Raw genomic sequence first — 26,340 nt, forward strand, 5'->3', positions numbered from 1 at the left:
CAGAAGGCTGGGTGTGAGATGAAGCCTTTGATGCGGTACCACGGAAAGTTCCAGAAACGTGGTGTACCATGGTTGGCGAGCCCACGTTGGAGCAACTAGGATGAGAGTCATCGAGTGCTGCCTGAGCTTGCGCGCCACCAGCGGTATCAGAGGTGCTGGGGGAAGAGCGTACGCAAATCTGCCTGACCAGATCATCCACATCGCATTGCCCTGCGATTGCGGGTGTGGGAACCTGGCGGCAAAGCTTTGGCATTTTGCGTTCTCCCTTGTGGCGAACAGGTCGATCTCTGGATGACCCCACCTTTGGAAGTACGGTTGGAGTACTGATGGATGTATCTCCCACTCGTGCATTTGGTGGCTGTGCCTGCTGAGCAGGTCCGCCATTTGATTGTCCTTGCCTGGGAGATGTTCTGCCATGAGGAAAATGTTCCTCTGAATGGCCCACTTCCACATGCTCTGAGCCAGATGAGACAGCTGCGGAGGGTGTGTGCCCCCCGTTTCTGAATGTAGTACATGGCTGTCATGTTGTCCGTCCGGATCAACACGACCTTGTTGCACAGATGTACTTTGAATGCCTTTAAGGCCATGAAGATCGCCATCAGTTCCAGTACATTGATGTGCATCTTCCTTTGCTGTAGTGTCCATAGTCCCTGCACCGTGTATTGGAGTACATGTGCTCCCCAACCCTGGAGAGAAGCGTCCGTTGTCAGGATGATCTGCGGCACAGGCTCTTGAAACGGTCGGCCCTTGCAAAGGTTTCGTGGATTCCACCAATGCAGAGAGTTGTATGCCCGACCGCTCACCAACACTAGGTCTTTTAACTGCCCGTGAGCCTGAGTCCACTGACGTGCTAAGCACTCCTGAAGCGGACGCATATGTAGTCTCGCGTGTGGGACTATGGAGATGCAGGAGGCCATCATGCCTATCAACTGCATGAACACTCTCGCTGGAAGCGAGTGTTGAGGTCTGAATCTTTGGATCAGCGACTGAATGCGGTTGACTCTCACTGAATTCGGCTGCGCAGTGGCCGCCAGAGTGTTTATGGTCGCACCCAGATACTGCCGTATGTGGACGGGCTGGAGATGTGATTTTGGATAATTCAGTGAGAATCCCAGATCGTGCAGAAGGTGAATGGTGTGGGACACGTGGTCGGCGCACTGCTGGGCCTACTTCGCTTGAATGAGCCAGTCGTCCAGATAGGGGTAGACGGGGATGTTTTGACGTCTCAGATGCGCCGCCACCGTCGCTAGGCACTTTGTGAAGACCCTTGGCGCTGTGGTGACCCCAAAAGGCAAAACCTTGAACTGGTAGTGCTGGTTTTGAATGGTGAACCTGAGGTACTGTCTGTGTGAAGGATGCAGTGGAATGTGAAAGTACGCATCCTTGAGGTCCAGAGTTGCCAGGAAGTCACCGAAGTTGCCGAAGCAGTGGGAGAACCTGCTGGAGCGTGAGCATATGGAAATGTTCTGACAGAATGTAAAAGTTGAGAGGTCTGAGGTCTAGGATGGGCCTGAGGGATCCGTCCTTTTTTGGAATCAGAAAGTACAGGGAGTAAACTCCTGTACCTCTTTCTTGCGGGGGCACGAGCTCTATTGCTCCTTTTTGCAGCATGACGTTGACTTCCTGCTGCAACAAGTGCAAGTGCTCGCCGGACATAGGACGGCTCTTTGGGGGTATGTTGGGTGGAGTGGACGTGAGCTCCAGACAATAACCATATTGGATAAGAGACCTGACCCACCTGTCTGTGGTGATGGACTTCCACACGGGCAGGAACTGCCGGAGTCTCCCCGTGGTCGGGGGGCAGTGACAAGGCGTCACTGTTTGTTGGCGGTGGAGGACCTGGAGCTGTTATTACCACGTCCTCTGCCTTTGACGTTGTTGCCACGGTATCCACCCCGACCTTTGTTGGTATAGGACGGTTGGGTTTTACTTTTATAGAATTGCGTCGACTGTGACAGTTGACCCCTTGAGGTGCCTCTATTATTGGAGCGACGAAAGTAACCACCCCGAAACTGCTGGGACTGCAAGGCACCCATAGACTTTGCAGTATTGGTGTCCTTCTTCATTTTCTCGAGGGTGGTATCAACTTCTGGGCGAAACAGGTGGTCTGGGTTGACAGTTTGGTTCAAGATGGTAGTTTGAATGTCTGGTTTGAAACCGGATATTCTGAGCCATGCATGTCTACGAAGTAGAACGCTAGTGTTTATTGCTCTTGAGGCGGTGTCAGCCACATCCAGAGCGCACTTAATTGAAGCATAGGTGATAAGCTTCCCCTCCTGTATCAACATCTCTGCTGCTTCCTTATATTGATCTGGTAAGTGCTGTAGAAGGGTCTCTAGAGTGTCGTAGTGTGCCCTGTCGTAACGCGCAAGTAGCGCCTGTGTGTTGGATATGCGCCATATGTTGGCTGCCTGCGCAGCAACACGTTTCCCCGAAGCCTCAAATACTTTTGATTCCTTGTCTGGGGGAGGAGCGTCACCCGTAGTTTGTGAGTTGGCTCTCTTGCGTGCATTGGAGACAACCAGGGAATCCAGAGGCAACTGTCCCTTGATGTACGTTGGATCAGTGGGCGCTGCCTTGTACTTCTTGTCAATACGTGGGTTGATGACTCTTGCTCGGGTGGGCTCCTTGAAGACTTCTGACGCATGTTTTAACACCCCTTTTAGCATTGGCAAAGTCTTTACAGTTTTTTCAGCGACTGAAAAGGTGTCAAAAAGAAAATCGACGTCTACTGGGTCAGCATGGAGATAGACGTCATGATTGGCTGCCGCCCTTTCAATTAGAGCATTGAAAGCTGCAGAGTCTTCTGTTGGGGAAGTTTTTGCCGAAAAAAGCTGAGGCTCCTGCCCCGAATGCGGGTCCCCAGGCTCGCCACCAGCAGACCAAGGCTCAGTCACATCTTCTGGGTCTGAGTAGATTGGATAGGAATACTCATCCTCGTCGTTCCCATCACCCTCTTCTACATTAGAATGAGTGGGTGAAAGTTCATGGCCTTGTGGTGACACAGGCTCCATAGGGGCAGAGGCACCAGCAGAGTCCATCTTTTTCTTAAGTGGAATTTGGAAATGCTCCAAAGCCGGGTCAGGGGTGATCTTCCTTTTAAGGAGAGAGAGCCTGCCTGTGTTGGCGTCGATGATTACTTCTCGACGCTCTTCTTCTGCCAGTGGTTGGTGGCGCGGGCTTGGAACCACCAACGATGCCTTCGGCGTTGAAGATAACTTCAAGGGCACTCTGGCCCCAGGTTTCGCTGTGAAAGCCTTCGGCGCCGTCTTTGGCGGCAACGTGAACAGAATCGGCGTTGGCGTCTTCGCCGGTTTTTGAAGAGGCTTGGGCAGCACAGTGTCCTTCGGCTCGACTGCTGCGGTCCCCTCCCTAATACGCTGAAGGGACTCCGTGACCTTTTTAGTGAGCGAGGCGGAGGGACGCACCGGCTCGAGAGAGTCTTCTGAAGCAGGTTTCGGGCCGGCGACCAATGACGCAGTCTTCGGAGCCGACGCAGCTGCCCCCTTGGCCTTGTCGAGTGGAAGCTGGGCAGTGAGAGACTTGGGGTCGTCCTGCCGCTTTTTCGTGACCTTCTTATGGTCGTCGACCTTCTTGGTATCGATGCGACTCTTAAGTGCGTCGACCAACTTCGGCGCCGATGCAGCCGCGTCGGCCGTTTTTACCTTCGGCTTCGATACCGTAGTCTTCGGCTCGGCCATTTTGGCGTGGCCCTCGAGCTCGACGGCCATCTTGGATTTCTTCGGCGCCGAGGCCTCCGAAGTCTTCGACCCGACCAGTGCGACTTGCGCTTTCGGTTTCGATACGTCTGGCGTCGAGACCGATGGTTTCACTTTCGGTTTCTGTACCGTGAGTGGTGCCGTATCAATGTCCGTGGCCGGGCCGGAAGGCGGAGCCGTGGGACGGGAATCAAGGCTTTGGGTAAGGCCCGAAGGCGATCCCTCGGCCTGGGCCTTAGAATGGTGGCTGACCCCGGAGGCAGTGTGAGGAAGCTCCTCTTCCGAGCTATCCTCTACGGTGGCAATGGCCCCGTCGTCGTCCCCTACCTCCTCGACGACTTCCTCGAAATCCTCGTCTTCCGCGTCGTAGTCTTCCTCGACCTCCGACGCCGGGTTAGATTCAGAGATATCCTGGATAGTGTCGTCGGTGACATCCTCCGTGTCGAAGATGTCCGTCGGAGGGGGTGCCGATCGCTGGGCCTGCAGCCTCGCAGCTCGGCGGAGCTTGAGTGTCTTCTGGCGACAAGCACTTATTGCACACCGGGTGCACGTCGATATGTGGGTACTTCGAGGCACACACCGGGCACCTCTTAAATGGACTTCGTTCCATGATGAAAGTAAGTTGGAGCGTCGTGTAGGCCCGTCCGCGCCGAAAGCACGCGGAGGGGCAGAGGTGGTTCGGAGTCGATGAACAAACGAACCCGAACGATAGACAATACCGACGCGAGCCCTAAAGACCTTTTGGTCTTAAGCAAAGTAAGTTAAACAACTATCGATTCCGATAGAGGGAACCGAAACCCATCCGAACCCAATGGCGGAAAAAAACAATCTGGGGATGGAGTCGATGCCCATGCGCACTGTAGTCCAGGGGAGGAGCCACCTATCTCGTGATACTTCGAAGACTCTTCCAGGACAACAATGTGCAATCATCCGGACCCAACACTAGGCGGCGATCTATGCACAGATATGAATTCAGCAGCCCACATGCCTCGAACCCAGCCTTACTCCCCAGCTTGGTCTTTATTGATATTCCACCAGGTTCAAGAACTGGCAGTGAAATCAAATCTGGATGGCTGAGAGAGAAACTATCTTTAAATCCTATAGCCTCAATTTCCGGTAACATTCTAAATTCCAATTCACAGGGTCAAAGTAGGAAAGCTAAGCATTCTGTTAGACTTTGAATCCTCATTTGCTCAAATTAATTAAGTGCACAGGACAACAACCATCCAAGTGACCTTGCAGAGCAAGAGGCCTGTCCTCTAAAAGTGTCTCTTGAAGCTCATCCATGGAGTGAAATCAGCCAGATGCCAATGCCTTACAGGCCTGAAATATCTCCACCCACTTCCCAAAGAAAGCGATCCAGGATGTGCCCAAATTTTATGAAACTTAACTACATAATGCCTGCACTGATTTCACTTCACTGGCAAATCATGGGGTCAATGGACAAATGTTAAACTCTACCTCAAAGAAGAGGACTTTGTAGTATGAGCGACCAGGATACTAATGGAAAATGGTACAATTCAATGGTAGATCTGAATACACCATTTAAGCGTGACAGGCAAAACTTAAGACGTACATGGCTAGAGTCATAACTATTTGAGAACAAGCCACAATGCTTCAGAACAACCTCATTCCTTCCCAGTTACGAAAAGTTTAATAGAGCTAAGCACAAACCGGGAGGAAACAGAAAAGGTATTTTGACAAGGGCTAACCTTTTTCCCTGCATAGAAACCAGATCCTGACCTCATCGGTGCCATGACAACCAAAGTTTGTGTATTTCATTGGTGGAATGGAGTCATCTTGCTGTGCTAGTGGTCAAGCACACCTTAATAAATAAGCAAATGCAAGAACTTCCCAGTGCGCACAACAACATTTTTTATGATTTTGCTTCCACAACACTCCACCCCTGCAAATATCCCCTTTATAATTAAAATATGATGTTGCTCTGGAGACATTCCATAAGCCATCACCAATTTCGGCCACTTCTCAAACAAGTTAAATACCTTTGGTAACACTCCTTCTAGTGGCTACTCTACCTAATCATAGATTCCTCGCCTTTAGAATATTTCCAGGCACCAAACTGTATCCAGAGATTTTTCCCAGCAATGCTCCCAGTAGTAAAAACCATGGGACTTATTTTGATCAAGACTTTTATTTTGATATACGAATAAGTAATATGGGGGGGGGGGGGGATTGAGAGGGGGAAGACAGCTCTTGCTTTTTTTTTTTTTTTACATAAAATCGCCTCACTTCTTCATCCCAACACAGAGTTGAGCTGCTTAATACCTTGTTCTGGCAATTACTGCAACTTTTTTTGCTCTGATCTACCCAGAAAAACTAATTAACATGCTCCAAAGATTTCAGATCCAGGCAGTTACACTGTGCCTTAACCTGCACGAGCACGGCAATATCGAACCTGCTCTTAAAGTACTCCATTTGCATTTTCTCGATGTCAAGAATATAATTGTAAGGTTTTGGCGTAGTCCTCAAAGCACAATGGCCAAGTAGACCTGCAGAAAGTGGCACCTCACTATGCTGCAACCACAAGCCTTAACCTAAAATGTGACTGTTGGACCAACTAACATTTATTCAAGAGGGTGGAACACAGGCAAATCACTTGGGACACAAAGATCTAGACTCTGGGATGTCCTCAGCCGAACTTGGGAACTGAACCAACTATTAAGAGATTCAGAAAGAACTTGCTTGCATTTGAACTAAACTGAAACAGAACAGGGGTACTGGACAAGGGTACTCGCCCATACAAGAGGATTTTAATCTTCCATCATACCACCCAATTCTATTGTTTCATCCCTGTCAAGGGTCCTGAATAAAACAAAAAGAAATGTGCAGTGCTTTCTAAAACCAACGTCACAATCATCTCATTTTGGGCTGTACCCATCTAATTCTAGTTTTGGCATAAAGGGAAACTATTACTTTACGAATTACCCGAAGACTTAGCAGAAATTTGATCTTTCAAGAGCCTGTGCCCACACTGGAGCAAGAACGAGGCCTGTGCTTCAACAGCTCTTGGGGTTAGCGATATAGTTCTGCCTGCCGGTCCCCGATCAACCTCGGGTGCATAAGGTGTAAGAAAGTGAGTTTCTGTTGCAGTACCACACCCAATTTTTGCCCGATAGCTGATGCACGTTTTCCTTGGTGTGCCCTAGGTCCCTGGCAATCATGTACCCAGGGCCTGTGTTGCTTCTTCAAAAACTGTACTAAAGCCTAAACCCACTTGGCATCTCTGGCCACATGTCAGCCCCTAGTAAATTGTACCCTAGGTACCCAGGGCATTGTGACCAGAGAAGACCCCTAAGGGCTGCAGCACTTATTGTGCCACCCTTAGGGGCTCTGTACCCTGACACACACACACACACACAGCCTTTGCAGGCTGAGTGTCCTGGTGCAGAACTAAACAAAGAGTCGACATAGCACACATCCCTGTGTGCCATGCCCACAAACCCACTGCCCTGGCATACATCAGCCAACCCTCTAGCTGGGTGCCCTGTGCCAGTGGTGAGGGCACAGGTGCATGAGCCTGTGCCCCTACAGTACCCAGGGCCATTCCTGGGCACTGTAAGTGCAGTGATGCCATTAAGAGTATATGGTGCTGGGAGGTTGTCATTACGAACTCCACAGCACCATAATGGCTACACTGAAGGCTGACAAGTTTGATCTCAAACTTCTCAGCACATTAAATCCCACACTGGCATCAGTGTGGGTTTAATGTAAAAAGCACTACAGAGGGCATCTTAGAGATGCCCCCTGAAACCTAACCTACAATCCATGTCTTGTCTGAGAGGCTGCCTAGGCTGCCACACAGCAGACATGTTTCTGGACCCCTGGGTGGAGAGCTCCCGCTCTCCTGGGCCGGCAACAATGCATATCCTGGGACGAGGTGCCAAGCCTCCTCCCCCAGGATTGGCAGGGGAAGCTTCAAAGGCATTCCGCCTTTGTGAGCTTCTCCAGACCACTTGCTGTACTCAGCAACTGGCCCCCACCAGTTCTGACCCCCACTCTGGCGGGAAGACTGGTGGGAAACCCTACGTCAGACATCGGAGTGTGCCAGCCTGTGCCAATTCCACCCCTCAGGTGGAAGAAGCGAGGTGATGCACAACCCCGGGCTCCGGCGGTCTTTAAGACGGGGAGCCCTGCCCAATCACAGATAGGCTCCTGTGGAGAGGAGCAGGCTAGGGGGTGTACCCACCCCAGGACCCATTGGTCCCTGCCCTTGCCCTACCTGTAACTCCCCTAAATTTAGTATTCAGAGGCACCCTGAACCTATTTCCACAGATCCAGATTCCGAAAGAAGAAAGAAGAACAAGGGATAAGAAGACCTGCTGTGCAAATGCTAAAAAGAGGAAGACACCAACTGATTTGGCTCAGCCCCACCGGTCTGTCGACCCTCAAACCTGCTCCTGCTAAACCCCAGCGTCTCCAGTGGTCAGCAACATCAAAAACCCCAGAGGACCTGACTGCCTTGTGACTGACTACCTGGGTCTCCCACGAGCAGTGGTACTACTCACAGCAATTAACAAGCCCTGGCATCAGCCCGGAACCGCGAACCCTGCACACTCTACACCCGCCAAGCCTGGCCTGTGCTGGAGTGAATCAAGACCCTGGGGACTTCCCCCCGGCTATTCTGACCTGGAATCCAGTGCCCAAGGACCCTCCTCGACGACCCCGAAGACGCCTGCAGCCTCAGGACAAAGGACCCCTCCAACCGCGACCAGCAGGGGGTAAGATTTCTCGACCTCAAAAGACACCCCTGCACCCGGCGCCCACAGCCCCCTGTGCCCAACTCCCGGGTGCCTACCTATCCTCCAAGATCCCAAATTACCCCTCGAAGTGTTGGTCGCTCCAGAAGATCCTCCGTCCCCGAGCCTGCAGCCTTTGTTCCTTTTTCAAGATCTCCATTGAATAACATTGAGCGCCCGACGGCTCAAAAGCACCTTGCACCCAGCCGCCCGAGTGCCCCTGGCAGTGCAACCTGTACCCTTCTACTTCCCCATTTGCCCTGAGCAAGTGACCAGGGGCCCAGCTCCCACAGCCACGTGGCCTGCTAGCCAGCAGCCACCAACCGAAGGCCCCCTGCCTCTCATTGGGCCAAACTACCTCTGCAACCGGCTGCCCCTGTGCCGCTGAGGGTGTACCAACTGTCCCTACCTGGCCCTTGGGGACCCCTGAGTCTATGCCCAGAACCGGAACTTCACCAGTCGAGTACTCACCTGAGAACCGATGACTCACTTTCCTGCCATAGGATAACATTGACTGGTTTGACTCGAAAAATCTTTCAAGTGTGAAGTTTTGAAACATTAAAATATTCATCTAAAATCAGCAGAATAACGAATCTCGAATTACTCACCTGTGATCAGGAGAGAAGCCAGTACTGTACCTTGTAGCCCAGTACTGAACCGCAAAAGTAATCACAACAGTGTTTGCTAGTAATCTAAATTTCTTCCATAGGAAACCATTGACTATTTTTTTAAAAATTTCTTCTAAGTGTCTACTTTTGAAAATCACAAATATTCCTTAAAAATCGTACCAACTACTAAAACGTAATTACTTACCTGTCTTAGGTAGAGACCCCAGTGCTGAACCTACGAGTCCAGTACTGATTACAAAAGTAACGAGAACTTACACCTACTTTACCTGTGCTTTGCATTTCCTTCTATTGGATAACATTGCTATTTTTTCACTGAAAAGTTTCGGTCAACTTTTAAAATACCTTTATATTCTTTAAAAATCATTGCAATAACTAAAACGTTTTTAATGAACTGTTTTCAGCTTAGACCCCAGGACTGAATCTAGGATCCAGTCCTGAAGTTACAAAAGTAATCTATAAAGTAATCAGCTGCATTTATGTAGAAAAACCCATTGAGCTCAATGTTAAATTGTTTTTAGAAGTGTGTTGCCTACTGCAACCATTGTACCTATTGCATTTACAAAGTGTATTGCCTCTTTGCAAAGTAATGATCTGAGAGTACGCATATTGAGAAAAGTATATTTTGATACTTGTTGGTTCTAAAAATAAAACAACCATATCTTTCGATATAAAGACAATTTGCCTGGAGTTCAGTCCTTGAGTGTGTGAAACCTTTTGCTGACTGAGTGTGTACAACAAATGCTTTTCACTGTCCTCTGGTACTGCCTTACTGCTCTACCCAGCTATCACTTAAGAGTAAGGTCAGCCCTGAGTTTAACCTCGGTTATACCTCTGGGGATTGTGGACTCTATACACACTGTACCTGACTTTGGTCCAGTATAAATGGAGCCACTTTCTCACATAAGGGCATATTTGTAGCACAATTTAAAGTTGTGACTGGAGTCCATGCACAATAAACACACCTTGTGCAGGTCTATGAAGAACATAATCTTCCTGCAGTCTCAGCACAGTTTGAAGTGGTTAGGTTTCGGAGAGTGCATAACTGCCTAGCACACGGTCTGATAGTTTTGGAAGCCGTAGGAAGTACGAGTGCTGAGAGTGGAGCTGCAGCTCTGCGTTAAATGGCATGGAAAGAAAAGAACCAATATCAACCAGCAGCAGTGGCACTTATATGCAGCTCCATACTCTCACTTCCAGGGTAATACAAAGTCCATACGGAGCTGCACATCACTACTTGCCGACATGCCGGAGTACTGCTGTTGAAATACTCAGGATCCAGTCTGATGCTCAGTGATATTCTAGAGGTGAGGAATCTGCAGTTAAACCAATCTGATGCTCAGGGCTATTCTAGATGTGAGGAATCTGCAATTAAAAGTATCGATCAGAATCCAATCGTACCAGCTGCTAACCGGCAGAGCCAATGTAGGGTGCCAACAGAAATCCTACACAAGAGATAATAAGGTAGTACTTGTTATATTTTGCGTACTTTATAAGATTGACAACCTTTATTGGTGCATTGAAGCTTTAAAGCAATACACCAGTGAAACTTTGGGCAGAAGCTTCAAACCTCTACGAGTACCCGAGTAGGTAAACGCATTCCTCCTCATAAGAAGGCAGCAAGCCAAGTCTCAGTGAACATCACTCTAGTGGCATGCTCCTCCTCAAGCATACCTGTCTGTAGAAGACAGACTGCCTGGTATCATGATCCCACTACTTTGAATGAGTTGTGGCGATTCCAGCACAAAGTAAGAGCCAAACCTAGAAGCCAAAAGTCTTTACTATTCGCCACATTGCCTATATCCTAGCACCGAATAACCACTTCAGGTAGACAGTAGTGTAATTCAGAGTTTCTGCTGTGCTTTCTTGTAGCGCCACTAGCAGATTGAACATTCTACCACATCTGGGCATCTAACTGGGGCGGTATATCTTGAAGTCCATCTATCTGTTCCTGACACTTGAGAAGTCTAGAAATGCCAGAGATTGGACAGAGTACAAGATGAAACAACTTTATTGAAGCCTACCATCAAGACTACCTCTTCACTGCCCTGAAGAATCTCCATCACCAAATCAGTGCTCTATTTAGCAAACACCATAAGATTAACAGTAAAGCAACGCTTCTTTTCCTGCATCACCCTTAGTCACGTCCCCCAACCACGCACCAATGCAAAATATTTTTGCTGCTACTATTTTTAAAACGCCCACATTCTTTGACATGGAGCCATTTTCCAAGCTTTGGACCAAGGACTTGAATAAAATCGAGACTTGTGAAATTTTAGATGAGCTGTAAAAACATGCCTTCAATGCTCAGGTTAATATATTGATCAGCACTGAGATGCTAGACTGCCCAGATGGGGCAGTATTAACTCTTGAGATCAATACCTTAAAAGACTGAGTAGTTCAGGCGTGTGCCATAATTGCTTATGGCCTATACATTGATTCTCTGGTTGTTTGAAAGGAATGCAATAATCGCACAAGACCTATCCCTTGATGTTCTTTTAGAAATCTGATTTTCTAATTTCTAGTTTCTTTTGTAGGTGAAGCAGTACTAACCAACTGTCACTTTTCAACTTACCTAGGGATGTATTAGTGCTAGCATATCATTTGTTGCCAACTGTTTAAAACTAATTTTGTTTCCTTTTTATATTCCTCTTCCCCCACCAAGATCAAGAGGATTCTCATTATCTTGGTTACAATATAAGTTTAATTGCTGCTAATAAAATCACTATTTTATAATAACTTCCTCGAATTCCATATTGTAGCTTTGAATGTTCAACGAAAGTTACACACTTCATACCCTGATCCACCCACTTGCAGACCTCCAGGTTCAAGATCGGTCATAGTACTGAGACAAACGACCGTATGTATAACTGACCCCCAAGTCGACCTGAAAATTGGGCAACTGGGCTACAGAGAGCGCATTAATACTCTAGTCTTCTCTGTGGCACTACTCCTACTCAATGATAATCACACAAACGGCGTACACAAACATCTGCATGTCAATGCAGACACACAAGCAAGAAATCGTACTGCTGCTTTAGGGTGCTACAGTGACACACCCAATTTATTTGGAGGGTTACTCACATTGTTGATCATGAGGTGCATGATGGTCTTTGGCATGAGGTCGCGGATAGACTTATTGATGATTGACACGTAGGAGTCCACCAGATTTCTGATGGTCTCCACCTGCCGCTCGAGCTGGGGATCCATGGAAAATGTATTCTCTGGCACCTCATCTTCATTCTCCGCCTGTCAAAGAGTCCGAACAAACAGGGTAAGGCATGAAGAATGACCAGGAATACTTTGCAATCTCAACTCTCACTTCAATAACCTGTGAGATTATCGAACAGCATGGAAAGAATACCCAAGTTAAGACAAAACCTTGAATATGCTGCAGCTGCACTGTAATACCCTGTGTGACTATCTTAAACTGTACGAAGAATACTAGTGTGTGGGAGAGGGCAACAAAATATTGTAAACGATTCATACAATGTTTACTTGTGAGACTGTACAAGCTTGGACTAAAAGTCAGGGGATGCAACTCACCAAGAAGATAGTGAATTCCTACTATACATATTTTCACCTGTCCCACTACTACCCAAACTAGCATGCAGAGCTAAACAAGTGAAAACAGCCCTCCCACCAATGTCCACCCACAACGGTCTAACAGTCCTACCACTGTGAAGGCAGATCTGCCATCCCTCCATAGTGGTCTTGCAATATTGGCACCCACTTGATAGTAACTCCAGCACCTTGTCTCTCTCAGAGATGCAGCCAGTAGCATAAGGAACAGTTGTACCTTCGCTCTAGCAGTGTCACCTTTTCCCACAGCTGGGTCCACCATAGAATATCTTCCCACAGAGGAGTCTCTAGGAGATCTCCTCCCATGCTAAGGAGATACCGCCAGACCTCAGCCGCCAGAGAGTCTAGCTAGACTATCTCTAAACCACATTGATGTTTTGAAAAGACAATGAAAGGAGCTGTATACTTGATCTTTCTCTGGGTAGACCCCAGCTCGCAGGAAGGAGGCTTTCCAGCTGTCCACGTCTTCTTGGGCGTCACATGCCAACTCTATCTGGCGAAGATCCTTGTACACATTCCTGGTTAAGGAAAACCAAAGTTTCAAACAGCAGCAAATGTTTCTGAGCTTCATATTTAACAATCCCTGTATATACACGAATTCTTGCCATGCACCAAGCAGAACAAAGCCAAAAAAAGAATGTGGCTGTGCAAGCAAATGCATAACAGCACAACAAAGGCTGCTCTTTCACACCATAGAAAGGATGACATGGCAGATCCTAGGAGAGCTACTCAATGGAATAATATGGGTAAATAACAGCTGGAGTCCATTTCATGTCACGCCTTTGAATGGGAAGTCTAGCGTGATGCTGACAAATTTTACACTGAGTGCTATCTTCCTGCACGTAGGAGTTCACTGCACTAACAAGGACACCCACCCTGTTTCTTTTCAAAGACAACTAACTCCTTTGATGTGTGGTCTAAAATGTCATAGCATAAGTATCTATAATAATGTATACTGGCTTGGGCATGGAGGGCCCATGGTTCTGGTGAGGTGGTTCTAGATTCACAAGCCATCCCCGTGCCACACCAATAGAAGGATATACTCTTATACCACCAAAACATGAGATGTACGTCTGAAGGTATTCTATTCACACCCTGACACCAACAGTACTCACTTGGCACCTGAGATAAGCACTTGACCAAACACAGCAAACTTAGAAAACTGGACATAGGTGATTTCACGAGGAGTGCATGTAATTAAAATGTCAAACTTAACATTACAGAAAGAGGAGAAACTGGAGGTTTGCAAACATAAGTTGCCACCACCGATGGCAGACACTGCTTCCAGTTCTTGAACAGAACTTCCTCTTCACTATCAGAGTCTAGAAATCTTTGACCCAGAACAACAAGTTACTTCCTTTCAGTAACACTCTATCTGGGTAACACTGTTTCTGTTGGATATTATATCTTACTGCAGAACCCTCACTATAGAATATCCCTCAGGTGCCAGAGTGGATCGAAGTTGCTTTGTACAAGTGCTTCAACACGTGGTTAGGCGGTGTTGTGTGGCTCAGAGCTGATTCCATACCACCCCCAGAAGGTAAGCAGTGGAGCTGCATATAAGAGCGTCTCTCCTGCACAAATCAGACAAGTGACTTACCTTCGGTAATGCCTTATCTGGTCGAGACATGATCTAGCCACAGATTCCTTACCTTTGAATTTCCCAGGCGTCAAACTGGTTCCTGAAGATTTTTCTTCGAGCTACACCCCGGAGCACGAGTAGGTAGTGTCGGTCGACTATGTGTGACGTCTACGGCATCATCTACGCCATTGTGACGTCAGCGTCACTTATATAGTTACCACCTCGGCAGGCTGACGTCAGTTACTTTTCACAGCTTTTAGCGCCAGAAGTGCAGAGCTATGAAGTGCACTGACATTGATCCCTGAAAGGGATCAGTCCGGACTCTAAAAACTGTCCACAATGCAGGGAGGGTGGGTCAGTAAGGAATCAGTGGCTAGATCATGTCCCTACCAGATAAGGCTTTACTAAAGGTAAGTAACTTGTCCATCTGATAGGCACATCTAGCCGCAGATTCCTTACCTTTGAATATATACCCATGCAAAATCATCCCCGGAGGCGGGACTGCGGACAAGATAAGACCAGGAAGTCCTGCAGGATAGAGCGGCCAAAAAGGCCGTCCCTGTTGACTTAACTGTCCAAGCAGCAGTGTTTGGTAAACATGTGCAGGGATACCCGTGTTGCTGCCTGACTAATGTGAAGGACTGGAATCCATGTTGCAAAGAAGTGTTAACAGCCTTAGCTCTGGTGGAATAAGCCCTTAAGCCTTCAGGAGGCTGCTTTTTGACAGGAACGTAAACATTTTTAATGCAGAGGGCGACCCATCGTGAGATAGTCCTCTTCTGCACCACACAGCCTTTCTTCGTACAAACGTACCCCACGAAGATTTGGTCTTCCACCTGGAGCTCTTTAGTGCGGTCGGTTGCTACTCTTCTTTAGAGGGGAGTGTAGAAAGTGGACATGGTGACAGATTGCCCCACATGGAATGGTGTTACCACTTACGGGAGGAAAGAGGCCCTACTGCGAAGCACCAATTTGTCAGGGAATATTGTCAGGTAAGGGGGTTTGGATGGCAAAGCCTGCAGTTCTCTCAAATGCTTGGTAGATGGGATTGTCACTAAAAAGGATGTCTTGATGGTTAGCAGTCGGAGGGGGCATCTAATCTTCTGGGTCCGGGGAAGGCAAGACCTAAGCCAGGATGAGCATCTTGGAACTTTTCCTTTTTGAGGAAGTAGTTAAGGCCTTGCAGATCTAGGATAGGGCAGAGACCCTTGTCCTTTTTCGGGACCAGAATTTAGCAGGAATAATAACCACAGCCTACTTCTGGAACAGGAACCCTCCATACATCATGTTTTAATAAAAGTTTATTGGAAAGATTCATTGTATATTCAATGATGTTCTCCTTACTGTAAATAGTCCGAAATGGGTTCTATCAAACGTGTTCTTGAGAATTCGGTTGGTTTCTGAACGATCTATCTCAGCCACTCTTTGTATATGTGATTTGTGCCCTTATTTATTAAATGGATTTTTCTAAATAAATTGTGCGCTGGAATTATACACCCGGTTTGCTTTGTGTTACTGTTGAAATATTCATTTCCAATGAAAATCTGGGATTTTTTTTTACCAATTAATTTGCCTCAAGTCACTCTTTAGGGCTTCACTGATCCAGTTTGTTGAATTAAGTAAATCCCTTGTTGGCAGGTTTACTTTGTCTTGATCTAGATTTACCCAAGCCTGCAAGAGTTTATTGGGTTGCCCAATTATTTTGTCAGGAACCCTCTCTATGGCTCCTGTGACCAAGAGGGTCATGACTTCCTCCTGAAGCAAAGTCAGGTGATACTCCGTCAGCTGGTCGAAAATTGAAGGCATGGAGAGAGGGGCAGTCTTGAAGGCCTCCTCGGACTTTCTGGAGAACCCACATGTCCAAAGTGATGTTCTGCCAGTGAGGGGAGGGGGGGAGGAGGGGGAGAGGGTGATGGCTGTTCCTGCCACGAAGTGGTTGCCCATGATCGGGAAGGGCAAGACTGGCAGGTTTGGAGGCTGCAGAGGGATAGGGGTCTGACCCGACCTCTGACCGTCCGTTCCATGGGGTCGGAACGAGCCGTGCCCATGGCTGCATACAGGTTGCTTAGCTTGCACAGCCTTGTGGCTGGTGTATGGCTGATGCAGCTGAAAGCACCTTTTCTAGCCACAAAAGGCAGACGGGGAACGTGTGCCCACTGAAAGGCTAAAGTAGCACGCGAGTCCTTAAAGTGCTCCAGCGGCGTGTCTGCGTTGTCTCCGAATAGATTAGTGCCATCAAAGGGCATGTCCAAGAGAGGCCTGGACATTCCCTGAAAATCTAGAAGTCCTTAAAAAGATGTGGCATCGAACAGCCACAGTTGATAAAATCACTCTGCCCAGCGAGTCAGTTGTGTCGAGGCCACAACAAAAGGCAAACTTTGCTGCCTTTCTGAAACTGCTAGGGAGAGTATGGCTCTGGGAACCTGAGGCGGCAATTGCATAACCGTTTCCTACAGAGAGTGGGATTAACGGCCCAATAAGCATTTGGTGTGTAGTGTAGTTCCTATTTTCCCAATAGGCCCTGCGCATTGGAATAACAAACAGTAGGATGGACGTAGAAGTACGGATCTTCCAGGTCTCGACTGACTATGCTAAACTTAATTGGGTTTGTTACCAACTAGCTCAGAGGTCACTGGAAACTTTCTTGACTGAATAGGAAGTGATCAGCTTCCTTGGCACAGACAAGAAGGGATTCAGTTTTCCAACAACCGCATAAACATGACAACTTTGCTCCTTAGAATAAGAGTCAATCTCTGGAGTCGTGTGAAACAATAGACAGTTATTTTACTCAGTCAGTTTTGTGCAGATTACTTTCACCAATATGCAGAGAATAGAGGGACGGGCGTTTTCAATAAAAAGGTATTATTTATTGAACAGTCTTTCTTCTCGTACAAGAGAAATGAATTGCCACAATTGCAAGACTAGTTATTATAAAAAGTGCGTACAGTAAGATGAGTATTGCGAAATAATACTGTAAAAGCACTGATATGGTTTCTTAGCCATACAATGGTTTGAAATGAATAAAACATATATACAGTCATATATACATTTAGCTAACGTACTCAACTGGTGCTTCTAACTAAGCCTACCCCAGTGTACCTGACCTAAGCCTAATACTTGGGAGGGAGTAAGTAAGTAGCAGTTTTAGTTAAGTTGGTTTTGCCAAGGTTTGCTTCAAGAATTCTCTCTAAGGGTTTAGTCAACACCATACCTCGGGAATAGAATGTTGGAGGTCTGGTATCTCCTTCCAGGGACTCGATATCCAAGTCACTCGCAAGAGTGGGCTGGAAACGCCGGAGCTGGATTTTCTCGGCAGGAGAAAAGACAGCGTCTCTCAGCGCGTCGAGGAAGAGGAGGGGCAGCGTCCGCGGGCAGCTTGCATCTGCTGGGCTCTGAAGGGGACAGCTGTTCTGCTCCTATGTTCACCACACCATCGTTCGTTGATGCCGTTGAGGCAGGGGTAGCTTCAGTATCAGCGAGGCAGCGATAGTATCGAGGCAGCGTTTGCTTAAGGCAACGTTGGTAATATTTATACCTGAAAGGTGCCTTGTTTGACGTACGTTTTTGGACATAAGACGTCAATAAAGATGTCACTAGGAAGTGATCGTCTCTCAGAGCTAATTAGAGTTCTATTACTAATCAAAACATAGCAAGCGGGGCTTTCCCAGGTTGCTGAGTTTTTATCTTGTTGATGAACTCGGGAGTGTAATCTAGGAATCTTAGATAGCGGCTTCTGCTGTGTTATTTGCACTAATGAGCTGCAAAGGAAGCTGCAGAGGAAGTGATTCTGAAATGTGGCTCTGATCGTGTTAGGCCAGAGACGAGTTTCTGAATTTTGCATTTGATCGGTTATGCCAATATAGGGGTACAAAGGGATTATAGCCGTATAGGGGCATACGGTCACAGTATTGATCAGGGTCCTAGATTAGAACGCGACAGGTGTTCACCGACCACTATACAAGGCTGACTGAAGAAAACATTTTCTAACCCCAAATGTCCAGCCCCCTTAGATTCCCTGTCCAGGGGTGCAGAAGGGAACCCTCTATGGTAGGTAGAGGTTTGGACCACCAAGCCAAGCTCTCGGGGTAGGGTGGTTGGTGAGGGAATTTGGGTCGACCAGAGCAGGGCAATGGTGGCGGGTGATTGTTCTATTTACAGGAACACCTGTCCTAGGCTTGGACCAGGTTCCCAGTAGGACATCAGATGAGGTCTCTTTGAAAGGAAGCAAGGGTTCCGAGGAGGAGACACCTGGCTACAGGGCCTCTGTCAAGTTATTTGCCTTGACCGCCAAGGAAGGGAGCTAGATGTCCAGGACCTCAGCTATTTTTTGCACCACCATGGCATATGATGCTCCCTCCTCCGTAGCCAAGGTAGGGGCAGAAAGCAGGACAGAATCTGGAGAGGTATCCAGTCCGCTGGGCTCACCCAATTACTCATACCAGTCCATTTCTTGGTAAGGCTGGCCTTGTAAAGGGTCCAGCAACCCCTCCCAATCTTCATCTATTCCTAGCCCTTCGAAATAAGACTGAGGAAACAACCTAGGACACATGGGTTCTGTAGGCGCCAGTCTGGCAGTGGATCGTCAGGAATTAGAATAGGGCTGGCACAGCTGGGGATGATGGGCCAGTGGAATTGGGAGTCTGTGTCGGTCCGGATCCATTGCAGGTTCCATGGCTAACCTGATTAAACCAAGGTCCACCAAATATTCTGTAAGCTGGGCAAGGGTCGCTTCAGCTGCCAGGAAAAGCTGGGAAGCGTGGAGCCGACCCAGGCGCAAGTTCAGAAGAACAAGGCCTAAAACGCAGAGACTCCTCCGTTGCATCAGCCGACGGATGGGGAGAAGTCGAAGCATGCTTCAATTTTTTATGTTTTTTGTGCTTCTTACCTGACCAAATCGACAACTTCGAGTGGGAGGACGAAGGCTTAGGACTCCTGAAGCGCTGCCCGGACCTTCCTCTTGACTGGGACTGTGAACGAGGCCTCAGAGGAACTCAACGCGGTGCCGTCCAGCAGCTTTGCCTGAAAGGGGCAGTATTTCATCACACCAATTTGCAAACTTGTCCCAGGGAACGCCATGGACTGATTTCGTGGACGGGAGATAGGCTGTAAGGATGACATCAACCATCCCAGGGGCAGATTGAAAGCAGTTAACTGCTGCCCCATAATCTTCATGAATGAGGTTTAAGTTGTGCAGATATGGGTGGAGAAGGAGTAGTTTCTGTCCTGTAACTCCAGTTCTGTAGTAGGGGTATCTCTGTTATAGTCATAATCTAGTGAATAGTCCCGCCCATGTGCGTGGACCCCCGGAGCAATCAAAAATAATCTCTTGAGTTGTCAAAATATGCAGAACTGCAAAGACACTTTAGAGAGAATTTAAAGACAGATAATGCAGCCTATATCCACAGGCTACACTGTCCAGTACTTCAACTAGAAATTCCACCAAAAATCCACACAAACAGCACAGCCTGCCCAGTTTCCTCCATAGAGAAACTTGCCTCTACCAGCAAAAGCTTCTGGAATGATAGAGAGGAAGGTATGGACAGACAAGCCCCATAGGCTGCCATTATGTGGCTCAAACAGGATACTGTGCCTTTAAGAGAACTCTCCAGAACTTCTCCCAGTATCCCAGAATGCATAGCAGGTCCCTTTTACTTTCAGTTCTTTTTGAAGGCCTAACACGCCAGACCTGTAGCATTCCTTACATGAATATCTTTCTCCACCGGGGAGAAGGGCGGGCGCTTATGACTATAACAGAGATACTATATAAATAACAAAGGAGGGAGAGAGAGATTGGGTCGAAAATGGATTCGCTCTCCCTGGGCATATACAATTAAACAAAAGGAATCCACTCCTTCAAAAAAGATGTTTCCTACAATGGTGGGGGACACCCTGGTGTTTTTTTGTACACCTCACACACCAACAGGCCCCTTGGTGTCATGCTTCATCATTGCGGTCCTCGTACCCCCCTACGGGGTGCTGCTACCAGCGACTACTACGCGGGAGCACTAATACAGACTATGTGTGGTGTAAGTGAGGTTTTTTTTAATATTTACTATGTGAGTGAAAGGTGGGGTTTATACAGTGTGATGTTAAAAAATACCTGGCTCGTTGGGTAACAAAAAACTTTAATGGAACCCCGGGCTGGTACTATTAAAAAGTAGTGTGAGGAGATCTTTTATGCTAAACAATGTGCATTAGCTCCTACTGGTGTGCGTCAACATGTTTCGGTGCGGAGCACCTTCTTCAGGACTGGGGTGCACAAATCCCCACCTTACTCACGTTTCTCTACTTTTCAGGTAAGTTGTAAAAAGTGAGATAAATAGTGCAGGTATAACAATGTACTTAGTAAGTAGCCGTTGATGTGCTGACCTGTAAAAGAAGGGGATAACATGTTTTTTGTGGTGGTCCACTTCTTTTGAAATAACAACCATAGGCAAAAGTAACCTGTGGGTGCGGTCATCATAGTGCGGCTCAAATATCTAGCCAGTACCACATGCTATTCATGAATATCGTGCCTAAAGGTGAAAAAAGGGGGACATAGACTAGACTCACAAACATTTAAACATAAAACACACACTCAAAATTAGGGCGGGTATTAGAAATCATTCAGTGGTAATAGGGTGATGCTACCGCGGTTGAGTAACATGTGACTTTAGCTTCATTTGATACCATGCGTAGTGCCAACATACTGGTTTGAGGTAAGACTGTTGCTCCATGAGCCTGACTTCGGGGTCTCTCGTGCCAATCTGCTACCTAAAACAGAGGTGGAAATTAGAGGCTTGCCTGTACTTACATAGTCGCAGTGATGGCTGCTCTAGTGGTGGTTCTCATACTCACGAGGATTCTAGCGAGGAAAATGCCTACTGACTGCCCCTTCCCCCGGCTCTAATGATAATGGCCGGTCGGAGTCTTGCTTAGCTTATATACTCTCCTTCTCTCGTGTGAATTGGTTCAAATTGGTAAATTAGGAGGCCGGAAAAGCCCAAATATGGGTTTGTCGGTGAATGCGTGTTTAGTGGCTTTATTGGTAATTAAGTAGCCGGAAAGGACCTAATAAGGGTTTGTCGGTCTTATGTTGCGGCTAGATGGGCAAATGACCTATTGGAGCGCATGCGCCACTGGAGACTCACTACGTGTGTCAGCCCGTCTCTGCCAGGGTCAGTCCCGGGGAAACTGACTTCATGGCCGCTACGGGGCATGCGCACAAGATAAGTAGCTCCAGCGCATGCTCCTGCAACTTGTCATGTCTTCTCTGCGGCCTCTGTTAGTTCACGCATGTGCGGTGTGGCCCGTTCACTGAACTGCTCACTGCTGCACAGTAGGTGCTGTGTAGCCCGTTTTTAGAAATTACTCATTGTTACAACGTGATTATAGGTAACGTGATGCGTGCCTTCATTCACAATTACTCGTTGTATTGAAGTGTTTCACTGTCCACTGACATAGCGCTAGGGTTAGACTATGTGGGGTGGTATCAATGGTGCAGAGGTGTCAGATGAACACCCGGTCTGCTGCTGGCGACAATGAATCATGCAGCAGGGTCCATGACCTCACCCCGCCCTGTTTGTTGCAGTACCACATGGTGGTGGTGTTGTCTGTGAACCCCTGCACTACACTCCCCCAAACAGAGGGGAGGAATGCCTTCAGTGCTAGACAAATCGCCCGCAGCTCCAAAAGGTTGATATGGAGCCGGGACTCCACCGGAGACCAGGATAGCTTGACTCCAGTGGTGTTTTTGCATTGGTCACCCGGAGTGGGATGGGTATGCTCAGACGTGAGTCCCATGCTCTCCACACCCCTGGAGTCAAGCTATCCTGGCTGAAGACGGCTGATAGCCAGAATCCGGTCCTAGGATGCTTGATTCCGGTCTAGGAAAGACATGGCTTGGCAGTTCGGCCTTGACCCTGTGCCCATGAGGCACAGGGTCAAGGCTGATTTGCATATGGCCATGTCTGAACTGGGGTGAATGTATGACATTGTTCTGCATTCTGTCCATCAATTGTTGTTTTTGCATATATCAAAGGGACCAGCGTGGTCTTTGGAGCTGGAGTTGAAGTCGGCACGAAGCCAGTGCAGAACCCAAGGTGGACTCAGGCGGCACAGATGGTGCGGAGGACAGATCTGCCAGCGGTCACCCGACTGGAGACCTCCGCAGATACTTCGGGCCCAAAGGGTGCCGAAGATACACAACTTGGCCTCTTTAAAGTTCTCAATCTGTTACAACGCTGTTGATGGCCCGAGAAACTCAGGGTATATCTGGATCAGCTGCCAAATCTGCTCCTCACTGGGGGACCAGGAGTGAGAAAGAGGAAGCCTGACTGCCTTATGACTTCTCAGGCAGAGTGATTTGACCGGGAGAATCTCGCTTATCCTTTTTGTGCTTTCAATTCAGCTTACCAGAAGATTTGGACCGAGACAAGGACCTTCCAAGAAAGGACCCAGATTGTGGTAGGCGGACTGCTTTCTCGACTTCAAGCAGGAGTCTCACGATTTCTTATGGTGTTCAGTGATGTACAGCTTTGCTTCACATTGTTGGATTGCCTTCGAATTAATTAGGGCACAAACTTCCTACAACTTGGAGTCGTGCCCTAAATGCAAACACCAAAACATACTTTGTTCGGGTCTGTCAGACATTTGCTTTTGACAGTCCCAATAAGGTTTAAACTCTCATGTTACCTTGCACACTGGTTTTTGAGCAAATTGAAAAGACAAACTTGTCAACTGATGAGCAAAAGTATAGGCTTTTTTATGTTTTCCAGCACTTTAGGCACCAACTATAACCTTGAATATATATTTTAACTGAACTCTGTATAATTTATATGTAATGTATTTTTATAACACTTGTATATGTTGATGTATGTTTTATGATATTTGTTTATTTTCATCATATAGTCTGACTTCTGTTCAGTTTCGATATGATTTTTACTATGTTAATTAAAAACATGTTTTTTATATAAATTTTATTTTCGATTGTTCCTTCCACCACTGGGTCTGGTTAATTGTTCACTTATTTAGTAGATGGCCTGGGATACTTTACTCACATACTTTGTTACCCTGCCCTAGGAGTCTGTATATTACTACTACCCAGGGGGTCCTTGTTTACCTCATATACCAAGACTGGGCCTGCCATTTGAAGCAGAATCTCCATGAAGACCGCGACTCCTTGTGTTCAGTGACATACAAATTCACCTTTGAGTCTTGAATCACCTTTAGGTGCATGAAGGTGCACTTATCAAAAAACTTCAAGACATGTCATGAGCCCAAGCACCAAAGGCACACCTTAAGCAGGTCCATGATCTACATTTGCATCCTGCAGTCGCAGCAGGGCTTTAATCCTGGTGTTTTTGATAGCGATATTGTTCCATAGCACACTGTAGAAAAGTTTGGAGTCGTCTAAAAACTGACTGTCTGGAGCAGAGTTCTGGTCCGCGTTGGAAGGCGTGGAAAGAAAGGAACAAACTTCAGCATGCAGGGATCGCACTTCCGCTGCTTCATTTGCAGGGAGATATAATCTGTGCAGAGCCACACAATGCCACACAGTGACACGTGCAAGCACTGCTGCAAACAAATTTCAGATCCAGTCTGGCACTTGGGGGATAGGCTATGTTGAGGAATCTGGGCTTTAAAGTATTTATCTTAAGAACGTGATTACATCCATTTAGAGGGCGGGCATGGCTGTGCAAAGAAAGGGAGAGGCCACCTACTAATAGAAAATTATTTGGGTTGCCTGTGCCTGTACTTTGCTCGTCTACTGTTCATGAATTGCAGCACAACCATGGGTATTCACCAAAGGTCACCTATCCTGACTTACTGCAACAAGTGCATGAACACCACACTCTCTCTCAAACCTTTCCAGGTGAGGGACTACCTATGAAAAACTATTTGGGTTGCTGATAGCCAAGTGCACTTCTGCGAGTCCCACCTCTACTGTTCACGAGTAGTGGCATACCGTGGACTACAATCTTGGTCAGGGGTGTTTATACAGGACCCACATAATTAGACACAATCAAAGAAATTCATTTACATTGCATGTGCTCTCTCTCTCTCAGACCTTTCTCCTATTACATGAGGATGGACAGTGACCGAAGGCAAGCTAAGAGCACCAATCTGGTCACTCATTTTTTTTTTTAACTCTATTCGTGACTGCGATCAGATTTATCATCGTACAAACAGTTATCATACACCTTATACAGTCTTTTCCTCTTTTCTCCTCTCTCAAACTCTAAACATCTTAATCAACATCTCTGATGTTGGGGTCCACACAAGTCGCCTGTAGCAGCTCGAACATTTCAATGTAACAGTTTGTATTCATTTGTAAAGTACTAATACTGTCGTTGTCCGGCCATTCCTCAACGTGTACACCTCTTTGGACCCCTACTTAAAGACATCATCAGTCCCCGTCCCTCCCAACATCCCACCCCGTTCCGTACGTCTCCTTATATCCCGTCATTAGCTGCGCTGCACTCCTGAGTCTATGAATCGCGAAGGGCAGACATAGCCAAATAAGTGTGATCATCATTCATTCACTGGCATACCTGTACCCATCCCGGACGAGGTGCAAATCTCAGTCACACCCACTCCCTCTCGGCCACCCCCGCTACTCAATCTCCGCCTGGGAGGGCATCAAATCCATGTCCTCTAGCCCCAACAGCATCCGCTCCCAAACCTGTGCAATCTGGTGTTTCCGTAGCCCTATCTCCTCCTCCCTCCGAAGGATCACATCCTCAGCCCTACCCCACTTCAGTACCTCGTACCGCCAGGTCTCTACAGTTGGGGGTCGTGCAGCTTTCCACCTCATAGTCATTGCCCTGACCGCCAATAACAATGCTAAGTCCAGGAGCTTCAGTTGGGCCTTTTGTCCCTGTGTCGGACCTGTCCCCAATAGCCGCCTATGCGTGGGCAGGACCACAGCATGTGAAGAAGGCCAGCCTCCTCCGCTTGACACCGGGGGCAGCAATGGGGAGAGGCAGGAAATATCCCGTGTAGCCTCTGGGGAGTAAGGTATGCCCGATGTAGCAGCATGGCTTGTATAAATTTAAATTTCACATTCCTGGACAATCTTCTAGGATGTTCCAGAACTATCTGCCACGCCCCGTCTGTCATAGCCTCCCCTGTGTCCAACCTCCAGGTGTTCCTAAGTGAAGTAAGAGGTGGAGCCGCATGTTCCCTAATGCCAGTGTATAACCACCATACTAGGTGTCCCCAGTCCCCATGTGGTGCAGTAAGTGCACTAGCTCGTGTTGTTCTGGTTTACTACGCTGCGGGGCCCAAGTAGCGCATATGTAGCGTGTCACCGTGGCATGTAGAAGGTATAGTCGTGGTGGGGCTCCTGTGGCTTGCACAAAAGAGGCGTGATCTAACAGTGTGTCATCTCCAAACAGGTCACCAACTCTGTCTACTCCTGCTTCCGACCAGGGCTGTAATCTACGGTGCGTCAGTCGACCCTGTGGCGTTGGGATTCCCAGTAGGGGGATGTTATCGGCATAAGGCAGGGTCATTGACGTATATGCCAGAGCTTTTCGCCAACATAGCAGGGCGGTATGCAAGAGAGGGTGACAATCCCGAGGTACCTTGGCCTTGGGAAATAGTAGGGAGTGCAACTCTCCGCGTGCAATCTGGTCGCTGGTGAGACTGATTTCGTGCAAGTGTCTACCCGCCACCCATCTTGACAGCCATTGTAATTGACTCGCGTAATAATAACCGCGAAAGTCTGGTACTCCCAAGCCTCCCCGTCTGGGTCCCAATTGAAGTTTCTTGAGGCTGACTCTCCGGCAGCCTGAACCCCGGATGAGGTTGATCAAGACCGTATTTATTGTATTAAAAATAGTTTGCGAGAGGAGAACCAGTAGGTTTACAAAGTAGTAAAGCATGCGGGAGAGCATGACCATCTTAGAGACGGCTATCCTACCCATGACGGACAGTGGCAGAGACGTCCAGAATTGTACACTACTACGGAGGCCGGTAATGGCCCGCTGGATATTGCCTTCAATCTGGTCCTCCGGACATCTATAGCCATTTATGCCTAAATATTTGAACGCAGTCTGTGCTATCGGGATTTGAGAGGCACCAAATTGTAT

The 26,340-nt window shown here is 47.7% G+C and overlaps 1 protein-coding gene across 3 annotated transcripts in view; it reads right to left on the bottom strand.

Annotated features, from left to right (window-relative positions):
• The window catches only part of DNM2 (dynamin 2), a 799,525-nt gene that overhangs the window by 192,805 nt on the left and 580,380 nt on the right, over positions 1-26,340 (bottom strand). For all 3 annotated transcript variants that reach the window (XM_086961600.1, XM_086961585.1, XM_086961594.1), the window contains exons 16-17: positions 13,091-13,202; positions 12,187-12,351 (exon numbers count right to left, since the gene is read on the bottom strand). In XM_086961600.1, coding sequence (XP_086817726.1) covers positions 12,187-12,351; positions 13,091-13,202 — 277 coding nt within the window. The remainder of the gene's footprint in view (positions 1-12,186; positions 12,352-13,090; positions 13,203-26,340) is intronic.

This window comes from Lissotriton vulgaris, chromosome 1_1 (assembly GCF_964263255.1).
Source record: "Lissotriton vulgaris chromosome 1_1, aLisVul1.2, whole genome shotgun sequence".
NCBI lineage: Eukaryota > Metazoa > Chordata > Amphibia > Caudata > Salamandridae > Lissotriton > Lissotriton vulgaris.